General features: G+C 31.4%; 1 protein-coding gene across 2 annotated transcripts; it reads right to left on the reverse strand.

The window, feature by feature from the left end:
- Window positions 1-4,899: 4,899 nt before the first annotated feature.
- LOC127700412 (uncharacterized) lies at window positions 4,900-15,912 on the reverse strand. 2 transcript variants are annotated; one of them, XM_052203869.1, is made up of 6 exons: window positions 15,682-15,912; window positions 13,175-13,241; window positions 12,788-12,941; window positions 12,068-12,156; window positions 10,865-10,905; window positions 4,900-7,682 (listed from the first exon to the last, which is right to left on the reverse strand). In XM_052203869.1, exons 1-6 carry the CDS (start codon window positions 15,902-15,904, stop codon window positions 7,660-7,662), a joined length of 597 nt encoding a protein of 198 aa, XP_052059829.1. In that variant the 5' UTR covers window positions 15,905-15,912; the 3' UTR covers window positions 4,900-7,659. The 2 variants fall into 2 exon arrangements, with proteins under 2 accessions (XP_052059829.1, XP_052059820.1); XM_052203860.1 differs by lacking the exon at window positions 10,865-10,905.
- Window positions 15,913-16,699: the final 787 nt, after the last annotated feature.

Genomic DNA, 16,699 nt, shown 5'->3' on the forward strand with positions numbered 1-16,699 from the left:
CTTGGTAACAATTTGAATTAAAAAGTGTGACATTGAAATATAAATGTAAGAATTGTGGAACAGGATAAAAATAAAGCATAGCTGATTGTTCAGCCATGAAAAATAAATCATTACCTCTGGTATTTAAGATTTTATATTAAATAAACATTTCGAACTAGATGGAATGTTTCCAAAAAAAAATTTAAGGTCCTTGTGCAAAGCAAACTTCGATTTTAATATGGAAATCTTTTTCATCATTTTTAGATAAATATTTCACTTTGTACAACTCTGGCTAGGTAAATGACAAGGTGGAGACTATCTTCTCCCAATAGTTTTATTTTTCAAGGAGCATAATGAATCACACTTTACCTTTAAATTTTTCTACAAATTATTTACCTTGATCAGTTTGTTATTTAGAAACTAACACAAAGTAAAAATTTGGGGTGCTTTTGACAGTACAATGTAATATGTTTCAAGTCAGTATTCCTACATGAATTTAAATCTTATGAATTGTATGTTATATATTTTTTTAATTGTCTTTGTGATGTTGACCTATTTAAATATTGACCTATTTAAATATTAATATATTTATTATCTGTGATAATTACTTGTTATTTTGAATAATAAATTGTTTGAATAAAAAATCTTGTTTTATCTCTGTTTTGGCACATTTTTAGTCGCAAAATGCAAATCATAGGGATTACAATCCTGTGGTGATGATGTGAACTATTTGTATAAAGCTTCATACTTTTGTTACAAAGTTTATGTCATATATAGATACAAGAAGATGTGGTATGAGTGCCAATGAGACAACTCTCCATCCAAGTCACAATTTGTAAAAGTAAACCATTATAGGTCAAAGTACGGCCTTCAACACGGAGCCTTGGCTCACACCGCACAGCAAGCTATAAAGGGCCCCAAAAATGACTAGTGTAAAACCATTCAAACAGGAAAACCAACGGTCTAATCTATATAAAAAACGAGAAACGAGAAACAGTTATGAACCACATCAACAAGCGACAACCACTGAACATCAGGTTCCTGACTTACGACAGTTGCAAACAAATGCAGCAGGTTTAAACGTTTTAATAGGCGCCAACCTTCACCATATGTCCATTATCCTTGACCTCAATTTAGTGTTTCTCTCCTCATACTTCTAATAGCATCTTGGTAAACACAGAATTTTGAAATAGCATCTTTTTTCTTCAAATAATAGCATCACATCCATAACACAATCTATAAGAAAATCAATTAATATAGCATCACATTCAAGCAATATAACATCATATTATGCTAAAAGGTTCTGGGGAGAACACTGCCTCATTTCATGGTTCAGTGACTGCTTGCACAAATTTTTTTTGTAATGTGAAAAACTCACCTGTTATGAGTAATAGGATAACTATTTGGTAGAATGGACCTTTGCAAGGTCCACATGTCTGTCAGACAGGGTTAACCTGACCTCAACCTCATTTCATGGATCAGTGATCACGGTTAAGTTTTGGTGGTCAAGTCCGTATCTCAGATACTACCAGCAATAGGTCAACTATATTTGGTGTATGGAGTGATAGTAAGGTGTTCATGTCCGACTGGCAGGTTTCATCTGACCTTGACCTTATTTTCAAGGTTAAGTGGTTGATGTTAAGTTTTTGTGATTTTTCTATTTCTCAGATACTATAAGCAATATATTAGATATATTGATTGTAAAGTGTACATATCTGGCAGATTTCATCTGACCTTGACCTTTTTTAATGGCTCATTGGACAATGTTAAGCTTTTGTGGATTGGTCTATTTTTCAGATACTATAAGTAATAGGCTACTATGTTTGGTGTATGCAATGATTGTAAGGTCACTGGTGTATATGTCAATCTGGCAAGTTTCATCTGACCTTGACCTCATTTTCATGGTGCAGTAGTCAATGTAAATTTTCATGGTTTTTGTTGGTTTATCAGATAATATAAGCAATAGGTCAACTATATTTGGTGATAGTTGGTGTATGGAAGCATTGAAAGTTGTACATGTCTGGTCCGAGTACACAGTTATTTCGTAGTGCATTTCTTTTAGACAATAAATGAAAATAAAAAAAATCCCACCTGCGCTTTCTCAATAATATTTTTACAGTGTGTTGTACTACTTTTGGGACAAATTATATCAAAATTATAGAAAACTTCATCGGCTCTAACTCAAAATATGGACAATTCTATGTTAAGGGGGTCTTGAAATCTTTTGACAGCTTCCGAAGTGCTAATTTTTAACCTTTTTCAGCTGGACCAAATCACTACTTTACTTTACAATTCATGACCCAAATTTTTTTACAGTGTAATTTCATCCCCCTACTTGCTATTTGAGGCATAAAACATGAAGGAATACATTTGGAAGGGGTACTAAAAAAATTGGCAAGCAACACACTGTCCACACTAGGGACTTTATTCGTGGACAACGAAAATCAAAGGACGATAACTGTGTACTCGGACCTAATAGGATAGAAAAATTTGACCAATCTTAATAAAACTTGGTATGACTAAAGCTTAATAAATTATGAGACTGCTGACAAAGTTTCATGGCAATAGGATATATATTATAGACAATATGATAAATTCTATATTCAACTTCGCGTGTTAAATTTTGACGTTTAAATTGAAAAATTTCAACTATCAACATTTGGGGCTTTAAAAATTAAAATATTGCAAAAAATTACATTTTAAAGGCCTTAATATATGACATATTATGTATTTAAAGCAATAGAATACTCATTTGATTTATCAGACTTATCACAATTATTTAAAAGTCAAATTTATATGAGCCTGTGCCAAAAAATGGAGGTTTTCCAATGAAGGGGGGCCTTACATGAAGATGTATTATTTTCCAGCAGTTTTAAATTTGTGGAGTTTTTTGGTTATAAATAATCCTTACATATGTATTAAATGTACTTTAAATGGAAAGAAAAATTACAAATAGCATACCATATTAGTATAAAAGGGTCTTAAGCCAAGTAAGACTGAAAATAATTTAGGGTCAATTTAGGCCGTAGCACATATTTACATTTAAAAATGCATACTGAAGCTATAGGAAATAAAAATTTGTGTCTTTTTTATAATTTCTATACTCAGGTTACATGATACAATAAATCTGAGCATAAAAGGACTCTTGCATTCAACTTTTTTTGCAGACAGTATGGTCTGATACAAAGATTTTTCACTTTTTAGTGAAAAACTTACATGCAATTTTTGCCTCAGCAGGCTTATATTTGAACCACTTGCTATTTAACATAAGAAAAGAAAGATACTATGTGAAATGAAACAGGTACAAAAGACATTGTGAAGTGCTTATAATACAAATTTAGCGAAATCTTTATTATGGACTTCAACTTTTATGTACCTAGGTCCTCACATTTAACTTGATCCAAACAGGCCGTTACACGAGGGTCATTTATACAACACATTTTGCACATATTGTCTGAGATAATCTTATTTTCTGTAGATTCAGAGTTCACAAATGAGTAATACAACTGGGTTAAAGCATAGAAACACAAATATTGACACAGGAAAACCTGTCACATAGAAAGTCAGAATGCCACTTATGCATCAAAATTGAAAAAGCTTTGAAATGCTTATTTTGACCATATAATGCCAAAATGGGTAATTTTTGCAGAATTTCTATCAAATAAAAGTTTAAATCCTTTAGTTGCATGCTATCTGACAAATTGACACCATTAAATCATTCAGGGAAGTTGCCAAAGTACAGATTCTATATTTACTGATTTCGCCTCTTAGGTCCGAGTACACAGTTATTTCGTAGTGCATTTCTTTTAGACAATAAATGAAAATAAAAAAAATCCCACCTGCGCTTTCTCAATAATATTTTTACAGTGTGTTGTACTACTTTTGGGACAAATTATATCAAAATTATAGAAAACTTCATCGGCTCTAACTCAAAATATGGACTATGTTAAGGGGGTCTTGAAATCTTTTGACAGCTTCCGAAGTGCTAATTTTTAACCTTTTTCAGCTGGACCAAATCACTACTTTACTTTACAATTCATGACCCAAATTTTTTTACAGTGTAATTTCATCCCCCTACTTGCTATTTGAGGCATAAAACATGAAGGAATACATTTGGAAGGGGTACTAAAAAAATTGGCAAGCAACACACTGTCCACACTAGGGACTTTATTCGTGGACAACGAAAATCAAAGGACGATAACTGTGTACTCGGACCGTCTGTCTGGCAGGGTTTATCTGAACTTGGGCTCATTTTCATAGTTCAATGAATTGGATAATGTTCAGTATGAGTAATTAGGTCTGTTTCTTAGATACTATTTAGATGTTTGGAATGACTGTAAGCTGTACATGTCTGTCTGGCAGGGTTCATCTGACTATGAGCTCATTTAAAAGGATCATTGATGATAGTCCCAGGTTTATGTAATATTTGTAGTTTAGCGTTCATGTTACATACTTTCAACATAAGTTCAATCATAAGTAAAGCGGGTGAGACATTTCAGTGTGTGCACTCTTTGTTATTGTAGTATATATATATATGTGTTGTGGAGCTACTGATCTACTCGCACAGAAAAATCTTTCAGAGACCTGTTGATTCATCATTATTCATTGGGTACCAATTTATGTGGATTTTGTTGGTAAAAGTGAACCTCAAATTTAAATGTTCAACGAAGTTCAAATTTTCTATAGGCTTGTATGCAGACTGGCAAAACCTCAAAATCAAATATACAAGACAATATAATTATTCCTCAATCCATACAGGTACCCACGTATATGGTTGTTGGTTGCTCAACATCCAGTGGCACCAACATATATAAATGAACCCACAGTATATCAAAGACAATGACTCACTTGGAACAGACAAACAAACATGCAGCTGGATTTAACAAATTCATGCAAATCTTTTAACAAGGAAAAAAGACATAACAAATAAGTATTTATTAGTACTACAAATATTTGTATAAAAATAATTTCAAATAAATACATTTATATACAGTATTTTCTGTAAAAGAGGAATATGTAAACAAATTTTCTTTTGTACTAAGCGTTGTGATGTTTCTAAATAAATCATAAGTAATTTAGTTAGGTTTGCTTTATACATAAAATTGTGTTTTATATTGTTCCTTTCAAAGTATTTAGTACAAAGTATGATTATACACCATTCTATTTTTCTCCACCAAAAAACTTCAGATTTAAAAGCATAAAACATTTTGATTGGTATTTCATCCTTCTTTATTCAATGTGAAAAAAAATGCCAAAAAAAGTTGGTTTATGAAATGACCCGTAAGTCACATAAAAACAGAATGCAGGAAAACATGTAAAATATATCACCCTGTTAAAATAATAAAAAGAATAATATCACATAGCAGTATATTGTTTGTGTCATAAGATTAAAGGCAATATTCTTTATGCTGTACAGATCTTGCATATACGAATATATAAATGAGAAATGTATCCATTGATACAGATCAAAGTACTGTCAAAACCTCAAGGACAAATATTTAATCATTAAAAACAGGATTTAATGTTGTCAATAATATTTGAAAATTTCACCTTAAATTCTTTTAAAAAAAAGCCACTTGGAACATCAAATGTATGGCATAGATTCATAGAACAATGAAAGTTTGTATATAGAAAATGTTCCCGTGTTAAGATTCCTGAATAACTCAGATTTTACTCCTTACAAATGTGGATTTTCATATATTTACATCATTTCTTAATAAAAAATAAATAAGGCAAAAGTGTATCAGCACTAGTCAACAATTGGAGTTATTCAATATCTACAAAGTAATATCTTTCTACCATATAACATCAAACAAATGAAAAATGAAGATCTTAAAGAATGCACATGTGGTTCAAGCATACACCCACTCGTAACTCGAAGTATGTGAAAATAGGACAAAGGTGTCGGAAAGATCTAATAAGCTCTCACATGTTACTACATATATGAAGTCAATCTGTTTAGAAAACATATTAAAAAATTCAAACTATCTGCAAACAGGAAAGTGGTGTCCGGCAATTGCTCACAAAATACAATTCATCACTGTTAAGCTGCTGACTAAATATGGAAATATTCTTATCAGTGGTACCAGAGAAATGTGGAATATTTGTTGAACGAAAGGATGTATGGACAGACATGGTGTTTGCAATAAAGCCTCAATCCCATAGTGGGGTATAATAAGGCCAAAAGAAAACCATTCTGTTTCTTCTGATCAAACTTACTTTTTATTGCCATTTCCAAAAAAGAAAAAAAAGAGATCTGTTTATTGTATCTGATTTGAAGGACAAGAACATCAAAATAGAGGGACTTACATTGTTTGTCAATAAAATTGTCATCCTTTTTCATTTTTTTTTCTGTGGCCTAACAGTAAATAAATTTGCATGGTTTTCTGTGAGACAAGCTCTTAAATGATAAAACATCTGATATATACTACATATACACTGTAATTCACATCTTCATAGTTCAATCTCAACATATTTAAAACGAACTGAAATGGAATGTATATTGACAAGCACACTCAAAATGATACTCATACAAAAATAAGGAGAAATGGTATGATCATCAATGAGACAAATACCGACTTAAGTCAAAATTATGTGGATGAAATCAATTATAGGTAACCATATTTTCCAAAACACATAACTGATGATAAATTCTCTAGATGATTTGAGTTCAATATAAAAGAGAGAATGCTGGTGATTTTGATTAAATTCATAAAAAAGAAAAAATCTGACAAATTCACATATTTTGACACAAGCTTTAATGGGAAAGAAGGAATAGAGGGTAAATTATTTCATGACATAAAATGCCTACACACATTTTACAAAACCAAAAGTAAAACCTCCAGAATTATATTGCAGTTCTTCATCTCAAAGTCACAATTAGGACTTTCTGCTCATAGTTAAATATTTACTAAATAAAAAGTATATGACAAAAATAATGGAGCAATATTGTTTGTTTACCCATTTAAGTAAATAATATTGACAGTCATAATGGCTGGACAAAATGTTTTAAGGAATCAACATAGATGGTTCATTCTAAGTTTAAACTTTGGTCTAAATTGGACCTGTGTTTTCAGAGATTTTTAAAATATTTTAAACTGTCCATTGGTACATACTTTGGAACAGATTGATTGATTGATTGATTGGTGTTTGTTTTATGTCACCTGAGCACCTTTGGGACAGATGGACAGACGGATGTTGGAACATTTTCTGAAAGCAAGGTGAGCCAGTAGGGTTTAAATATAATTGTTCATGTCTACATGTTTATGGCCATCTCAAAATGATACAATTATTAGGTAAAAAATGATTCCATTCCATCCTATCATTCGTAATAGTTCGTAACAGACATGTAACAGACATGTAACAAACCATGCAACAACAATCATGTCTACTTCCAAATATAATGTCAAATCTTTCAACATACTCTTAATGTAATAAATGATGCAATGATCAATGACGGAACTAAATGAGTAATGTCTATCGTTCACATGTTAAATGTGTCTATTACAATGATGGAACTGGATGAGAAATGTATATCCTTTACATGTTTATGTGTTTATTACAAAGAGACTTTTTGAAATTCTTGACGTCCTTCATAGGCATTATTTTCATAAGCTGCTGGGTCACTGAAATGTTCCTGATCATAGGAATTATTTTTCTTCACATTGTGTTCTCTTTGAACTAAATCCTCTCTCTTTCTGTGTCTGAAATATATATAAACAACATATAAAACTTATTTTACCAAATTAAACACTTTACCTTAAAATTTTAATTACATTCATGTGTTTATCATGCACTTTTTTTAATTTTTAAAATAATTTCACATTTTATATCAATGTGAGATGTGTACAATTATCCAGGCTTTCAAATACAGAGGTAAAACTCAAGAAAATACAAACTTTCTGATGCAGAGATAAAACAAAATAATCAACCCATAATTCTTCATGTTTTTTTGATTGAGTGATTGTTAGGGCTTAACACCACTTTCAGCTCTCTTTTTTTGCTATATCTTGTGGCCATTTTTAATATAAGAGGAATGTAGTCTCTCATGTTTCTGAAAATGGACATAAATATTACTCTACCATTAAACGTAGATTATTATATAAGTAACCTTAATTTTTTTAACATATAGATATATATATATACAAGTCTAATTGAAAACATCATTCAAACCTATGATTGCATTGGATAAAAACCGCAATTTTTATACGTGTGCATGCAAAACAAATTTCTTGGTAAAGGGGTCTAAATACAGCAAAAACAACATTTTCTGAAGGCAAGGTGAGCCAGTAGGGTTTAAATATAATTGTTCATGTCTACATGTATATGGCCATCTCAAAATGATACAATTATTAGGTAAAAAATGATTCCAACAATGAAAACAACATATATATATGGTTTAGAGTGTGTTTCATAGATATGATTATGTACAATTACAGCTAAATATAACTGATATAATATTTTAAGCATTATTAATAATGGAATATCATTATAATAAAATAGCATACAATATAAAATTGAGAATGGAAATGGGGAATGTGTCAAAGAGACAACAACCCGACCAAAGAGCAGAAAACAGCCGAAGGCCACCAATGGGTCTTCAACACAGCGAGAAAATCCCCACCCTGAGGCGGGCTTCAGCTGGCCCCTAAACAACTAGAGGCTATAAAGAGCCTGTGTCGCTCACCTTGGTCTATGTGCATATTAAACAAAGGACACAGATGGATTCATGACAAAATTTACAAAAATTTACAAAATTTATGAAAATTGTAAAAAATTGACTATAAAGGGCAATAACTCCTTAAGGAGTCAACTGACCATTTTGGTCATGTTGACTTATTTGTAGATCTTACTTTGCTGAACATTATTGCTGTTTACAGTTTATCCCTATTTATAATAATTTTCAAGATAATAACCAAAAACGGCAAAATTTCCTTAAAATTACCAATTCAGGGGCAGCAACCAAACAACGGGTTGTCAGATTCATCTGAAAATTTCATGGCAGATAGATCTTGACCTGATGAACAATTTTACCCATGTCAGATTTGCTCTAAATGCTTTGGTTTCAGAGATATAAGCCAAAATCTACATTTTACCCCTATGTTCTATTTTTAGCCATGGCAGCCATCTTGGTTGGTTGGCCAGGTCACCGGACACATTTTTAAAACTAGATACCCCAATGATGATTTAGCCAAGTTTGGTCAAGTTTGGCCCAGTAGTTTCAGAGGAGAAGATTTTTGTAAAAGTTTACGGACGACGGACGCCAAGTGATGAGAAAAGCTCACTTGGCCCTTTGGGCCAGGTGAGCTAAAAATGTGTACTAGTTCAATGAAAATGGACGTCACACGCTAAACTTTAAAACATATAAATGAACTAAAATTAAAAAACATACAAAACTAACAAAGGCCGAGGCTCCTGACTTGGGACAGGCCCAAAATGTGGCGGGGTTAAACATGTTTTGTGAGATCTTAACCCTCCCCCTATACCTTTAGCCAATGTAAAATAAACAAACACATAGCAATGCACACAGTAAAACTCAGTTTAAAAGAAGTCGATGTCCGATGTCAGAATAGGTAACAAAAGAAACTAAGCAAAATGACAATAATACAAAAATTAACAGAGGACTAGTTTAGTATAGTTAACCTTTATTACTATGAATTCTAAAATAGCATTTAATTTTATATCTTATAGGGTAAATTCTGCATGACTCATTGTAAACAACTATTTAAAGTTAAAAATAGCAGCACAGCTTCTCGTAATCTTTTAAAAAGCCAATAAGGATGCTGTCCAAAAATGTTCATCAAATCGACAAAAAAAAAAAAAAAAAAAAATATTTTCCTGTTTATAGACATAGTAGTTGCAAAGTAAGATCTATAACTTAACTTCCACCTAAGTAATTCATGCCATTAATGTAGGTTAAAATGATCAAACTGTTCAAGGAACTTTAATTACATCTCTTTTTTTTTATCTTTACTAAATGTTACTGAGAACTTGAATGTATATATATTAAAGAAGAATCTATACATCATCCCCTAACTACATCACCCAGTGGGATAACAAACTGATTTGTAGACAGAGCATGTGATATTTTAGGACAAGGGATTATAAATACAACAGGAGAGACCAACATTTTGCTACATCTGTTCAATTCCAAATATCTAGCAAAGAATTAAAACTTTTTGTCACCTCCAAAAAATTTGTTTTCAATTAGAAAACTAACTAATATAATAGCAAGTTTTTTTTAACATTCTACTTAATAACTTAATTTTCTAAGTCAGATAGATGTAATTAACTTCTTTTTTTGTATTTTGGAAAAAACCACTGACACTACAATCTATAATTCTTCATCACAAGCAGAAAGAAAAGCACGAATACAGGCAAGCATGCAAGTCTACTGCAACCCTACATGATGCCCATCAGATGACTTTCTAATAAAACTTAAAATCCACTGATTTTAAAGAAAATAACATCATAAATAACTATATTGCTTTGGAAAATATTTCGTGTTAACAAATAATATGATCACCATACAGTTTGCAAAAATAATCAATCCATTTCAAAATGCTTTTTATAAATATATTTGAATCATTTTCAAGTTCTCAAAAGTAGATCTCAAATATTTTGCTAAATTTGTTGAATTTTAAAAACAGTTACCATCCACCAGATTGCAAAGGATGTAGATATAAGCAATGTTTGTTTTGATTACCTGGGCATCCAGATTCACATTTATTGTTTTTTTCTCAATAACTACAATCTTTGAAAACATTCAAATGCAATACAGTCATCCCTTAAGTAAAAATCATGCAACTACATGCTAAAATCATATGTTAATGAAATGCTCTACACATTAGATATCAAATATATTTCAATGATAAATGGTTTTTACTTGACATTTGTAACTTTTCAACTTCATATTTCTTTTCCAACCTACAAGAAAATGTAACCTCTTGATTCTAGTATAATATAAAATCTTGGTTTTCTTATAGTTTGTGCTTTTAATTTTTTTTGGCACTATTTGAAATTGTCTTTGAATCCTAGAACAATAAATTCTGTCTCCAATTCCAATTATATCATGAAGTTGCATATATTGTCCAATTTCTAAGTGCAGACTGGAACAGTATTCAACAGACTATATAAAAAAAAGCTCTACTTTGCAAAGCTTAATCTGATTGATAAATCTTTATACTTAAACGAAAGAGGCTCACAAGAGCCTGAATCGCTCTCATTTTGATGTTTATTTTCTCCTCTATTGCAATCAGTTATGTTTGCTTATGAATCAAATCCCAGGACACAATTTTTAACCCAGTTACCCTTGGGAAAATTCAGCTTAAGTTTTGTAACATTTAATTGGCCCAGTAGTTTCAGAGATGAATATTTTTTAAAATGCCAATGATGACCAAGTGATGGCAAAATCTCACATAGCCTTTTAGACCAGGTCTATTATATTTTTCAAAATTACTAGGTGCAATTTGCAATGTACTTTGTGCAACATGATATCTAACTTAGCAATCCAGATATAGTAAATATTATTTAGACTGAACATAGTGCTTAAAAACATTGTGTTGTAAAAATATCATCACTGTGCTTTAATGGGGTACATAATTTTTTATGTACTTCTTATTACAATTATAGAACAATGGCAATAAAAATGCAGCACAGATTTAATTTCACCACAAGCAAAATGAAAGTACTTGACCTTTGACTTTTGACTTTCAGACAGACATTTAAAGACTACTTTAACGTTTCAATTTCAGTTATTTCCATTATATGTTGTTTAAGAAATAGTGATGCGCATTACTTCAAATATCTTTTTTTTCTATTTGAACGTTGAAAGGTAAAGATCTAGCATTCAGATCCTTCATGAAATAAATTTTGATTCTGTGCTGAGCTTTTCTTTCTTTGCCATTGGTTTATTAAAATAGAGGGATATACATACAAATGTCCCGCCATTTAAACATAGTGATTATGAGTGTTAACAGATAAAGCAGTGATTGCAAAAATGGGAATAGGAGCATTATATATATATATAGACTATCTTCAAACCTTCACTTACTCAAAGGTATAAAATATAAAGTGATGTAATACTGACCTTCTCTTATGTATAACACAACAGATTATAGTAATAACTATTATGGCAGCTAATACTCCTAAAACTATAGCTAGGGGTAATGTCCATTTCTGTAAAGAAATTTATAAAAAAAAAACCAATGTAAAGTGTCCATTGGATATCTGATCCTTCTGCCTATCTGTAGAGAACAATTAATTCCTGTAATTCAGGGGGTTGCGGTTGGTTTATGTCTAATATTTATTTTTCATTTTTGTTTTATCATAAATCAGTTCATCAGTTTTCATGTTTGAATTGTTTTACATTTTGTCATTTTGGTCCTTTTATAGCTAACTATATGGTACCAGTTTTGCTCCTTGTTGAAAGCTGTACAATGACCTATAATCATCCATTTCATTTGGTATATGGTGGAGAGTTCGTCTCATTGGCATCTGTTTGCTTTTACATTTTAAACATACAGTAAACGAAACATTAATGAGATCTCCTAACTAGCTTCAAATTATATTATTTACTTCATCCATTATGTAATGTATACACAATTTTGGGCCATTTTGATGAATAAAAATGAAGAATATTAACTAGAGATGTGACACCGATAGATTTGTATTTTTTAAATAAATGAATTCTAGTTTTTCTAATTACCTTATAAATGGTCGATTTTACCTTTCCGATATTTGATATCTGAAGTTGAATAAATATAAATTATTTTCTTCATGGATAAATGGGATACCCAGAAGTGCTTACCTTATCATCATCATCCTCTTTTGGTGCTCTAGAATGTAAAGTTTTACCAGCTGTTGCTAGAGACTGTTGTAGTTGTGCTGTAGAGGGAGAGTTTAGGTCTTCTACATTGTCACCCTTAAGTCCTACTCTATAATTTACTTCAGAGACTGGATTTCTACAATCGTAAATCAATAACTGCATGAAAACATGCTACCATAAAATAAAATGACTCTCAAGAAAAATGTAAAGACAACAATGGATAATAATCAGGAAAACTTTAATCTTCTTTTTTAAGATTATGAAGTTATCCATTTTGTTATCAGAATTTAACTTTTAAGAGTTGCTAAACTAAGAAAGCAGATAAGGTGGTTTGCTGGATTATTTTCTCAGTTGTAAGCAATTCCTTACCCATCTTTGTCTTTAGCTTTATTGTTAATACCAGTGACAGTCACATCTAAGTCTGGTTTGGTTACATCTGTAAGGAGAAGAGAAAAGTATAGAGAAACATTTATTTTTATGTAAGTCTCAATAAAAGTTTTCAATAGTCATTTGTTTTTTAAAAAGTAATATATCATAAAAATTAATTGCATATTTTTAATGAAAACATATCAAATTTAAAACTAAAAGATCTGTGAGCTTAACTCTGCTCACAATCATATTCCTGCTCCCCATTTATACATTTATTGCAAAGTCTATGCTTTGCTGTGTAAAACTGCACAAGAGTGCACATGCTGAAATGTCTCGCCTTCTTTACTAACCATTGATTTTATGTTGATAGTCCTAAATACAAAGCTTTACTACAAGTAACACATAAACTTAACATGATCCAAGAAAACGAGGTCAAGGTCAGATAAACTAAACGAGAAATACATGTACACCTTACAATCATTCAATAAACCAAACATAGTTGACCTATTGCTTATTGTTTCTAAGAAACAGTATTAAACAAGAAAACTTACCATTGACCAATGAACCATGAAAATGAGGTCAAGGTCAGATGAACCATGCCAGACAGACATGTACACCTTACAATCAATTTAGGCATTAAATATAGTTGACCTATTGCTTATAGTATCTAAGAAACAAACTTAACCATGAAAACTTAACATTGACCAATGAACCATGAAAATGAGGTCAAGGTCAGATGATACCTGCCTGACAGACATATACACCTTACAATCCTTCCATACATCAAATAGGGTTGATCTATTGCTTATAGTTGAAGAAAAACAGACCAAAACACAAAAACTTAACACTGAGAAATGAACTGTGAAAATGAGGTGAAGGTCAAATAAAAACTGTGAGACTGACATGTACATCATAAAATATTTCCATACACCATTTATAGTTGACCTATTGCATATAGTATTAGAAAAAAAGACCAAAACTCAAAAACTTAACTTTGACCACTGAACCATGAAAATGAGGTCAAGGTCAGATGACACCTACCAGTTGGACATGTACACCTTACAATCATTCCATATACCAAATATAGTAGACCTACTGCTTATAGTATCTGATATATGGACTTGACCACGAAAGCTTAACCTTGTTCACTGATCCATGAAATGAGGTCGAGGTCATATGAAAATTGTCTGACGGGCATGAGGACCTTGCAAGGTACACACATACTAAATATAGTTATCCTATTACTCATAATAAGAAAGAAATTAACATTACAAAAAATGTTGACTTTTTTTCCAAGTAGTCACTGAACCATGAAAATGAGGTCAAGGACAATGGACATATGACAGACGGAAACTTTGTAACAAGGCATCTATATACAAAGTATGAAGCATCCAGGTCTTCTAGCTTCTAAAATATAAAGCTTTTAAGAAGTTAGCTAACGCCGCTGACGCCGGATCACTATCCCTATGTCAAGCTTTCTGCGATAAAAGTCGCAGGCTCGACAAAAAACCAGTCAAATAGGAAAACTGAATAGAAGATGCCCAATGGCATTTGTAATACAGGTTCAATATTCCAAAACGATTGTATTGCCTGTACAAGTCCGAAAATATAAATTATATTTCAAGTCTGGTTGTGCCAAGCCCGAAATAATGTAGGTTTGCCATTTAAACATAATACAGAAAAAAAATTGAAGAATATGCAATCTTTTTAACCTGACATTTTGCCAGCCAAGCGTTTCCGGTCATACAAGTGACATGATGAATTAGTACTACAAAAAAAGGCCTACTTTTATCCCCTCATTACAATCAAGGTTAATTAGTTGTCTGACAGTTGAAATTTACCTGTTTAGGCAACACGTATCTGTCTCAGGTCCCTGTTTTACCTTTGTCAAGCCAACATCCATTATTAGGATAATTTGCTTTTTAAAAACAAAAGTAAACTTTCTGACAGCGTGATTTTGCATGAATAAATAGTCTAAAGCAGATGTTATTAAGCATTTTGAATGATGCACTGTCAACGTAACAGTTTACCTCAGAACATCAAATTTACATCAAAAGTCTAAAGTTTAATATCATTTTTGTCAATCATTGTTATGATACCCAAATTATTACCATGATTGCCTTTTGTAACTAAGTCTTACAGGATTAAAATCCAAATAAAAAAAAAATGTTCGGCTGGCTCAAATAGTTTTTGGAAGCCCTGTTGCAGAACCAAGATGTCTACCCCTTTCGTCCGTATATTGCTATGAAAAACCTCTAAAAATCTTATGGACTGATAAATAAAATAGATGAAATATTCAGTTGGATACTAAAGATTCTGTAAAATTTGCGTTGAAAATCCAGTCAAGGAACAATTAGACAATCAATCAACTGAACACGTCAATAACTATATAATACTGTGTCAATATGTGGGAGGATAAAAAAAAACATTTAGTAACAAATTCCAGCAAGGCCTTTAGTAATTTAAAAATTCTATTGAACCAAAAAGTTGTCTTTTAAAATATTTACCAGGATTTTCTTTGACAAATGCATCTTTGATGGCCTCTGCAATTTTTGGTTTATCTGCATTCTGTGTTTGACCGTCCAGTTGTAGAGATCCTGCCAGTTTGGGTTTACATAGACAAGGTTCCGATCCTGCCTGTTTTAATGGTGTTTTTATGCGATTGTTACTTGGTATATTCAAAAATAATGATTGTGGTTCTTCATCTTCAACTGCCACTGTATACTCCATAGGAGTTACTTCCCTTCTGTAAAGTTAAAAAATTCTTATTTAGTTGTCAGTTTTTTTCATCAAATGCTTCAGACAGTAGAATCATACCTAATAAGTCTCCTGTCACACATAAGTTACTGAAATTCTGGATTAAGTCAAACTGAGAATAAGACAGATACAAAGGAAAGAATCTGAGAAAAACTGATTTCTGAATTACAAAAAACATGAATACTGTTGTGATTCATTTATTTTTGTGGATTGAGGAAAAATTGAATTTTTGTGGATACTTGATTTCGAGATATTTCTGCATACAAGCTTATAGAAAATTTGTACCTTGTTGAACATTTAAATTAGTGGATCACCTTTACCCACAAAATCAACAAAAATTGGTATCCAATGAATAATAATGAATCAACAGTACATGTACATATATATATGGTAAATGTTAGAAAACCCTTGACTTGTTCTAGATATGTATGTTAGCTTGAAGTTACACTGTAAGACAACATAATGGGGTCATATTCTCAAATCTACAGAACATGAGGAAAGGCCCTAAAATCCTTAGTCATGTCCTGACATTATGAATGCTGTATGGCACTAAAGCACTTATTATATTCATTGTTATGTATTTCAAGTTAATCTAAATTATATGACTGGTATGTCTTGTGTAATCAAATGGGATAGTATTTATGGTTTTTGTCAAAATTCAAACATATTTATGCCTTTATTTTAGGAAACAAATTGGCTGCAGTTTTTCACCAAAGCCCAGTTTGACTGATAACTTTGTAAGTAAAGCTAAATTATTAATCCTCTAAT

The sequence above is a fragment of the Mytilus californianus genome, unplaced genomic scaffold (assembly GCF_021869535.1).
Source record: "Mytilus californianus isolate M0D057914Y unplaced genomic scaffold, xbMytCali1.0.p SCAF_1, whole genome shotgun sequence".
NCBI lineage: Eukaryota > Metazoa > Mollusca > Bivalvia > Mytilida > Mytilidae > Mytilus > Mytilus californianus.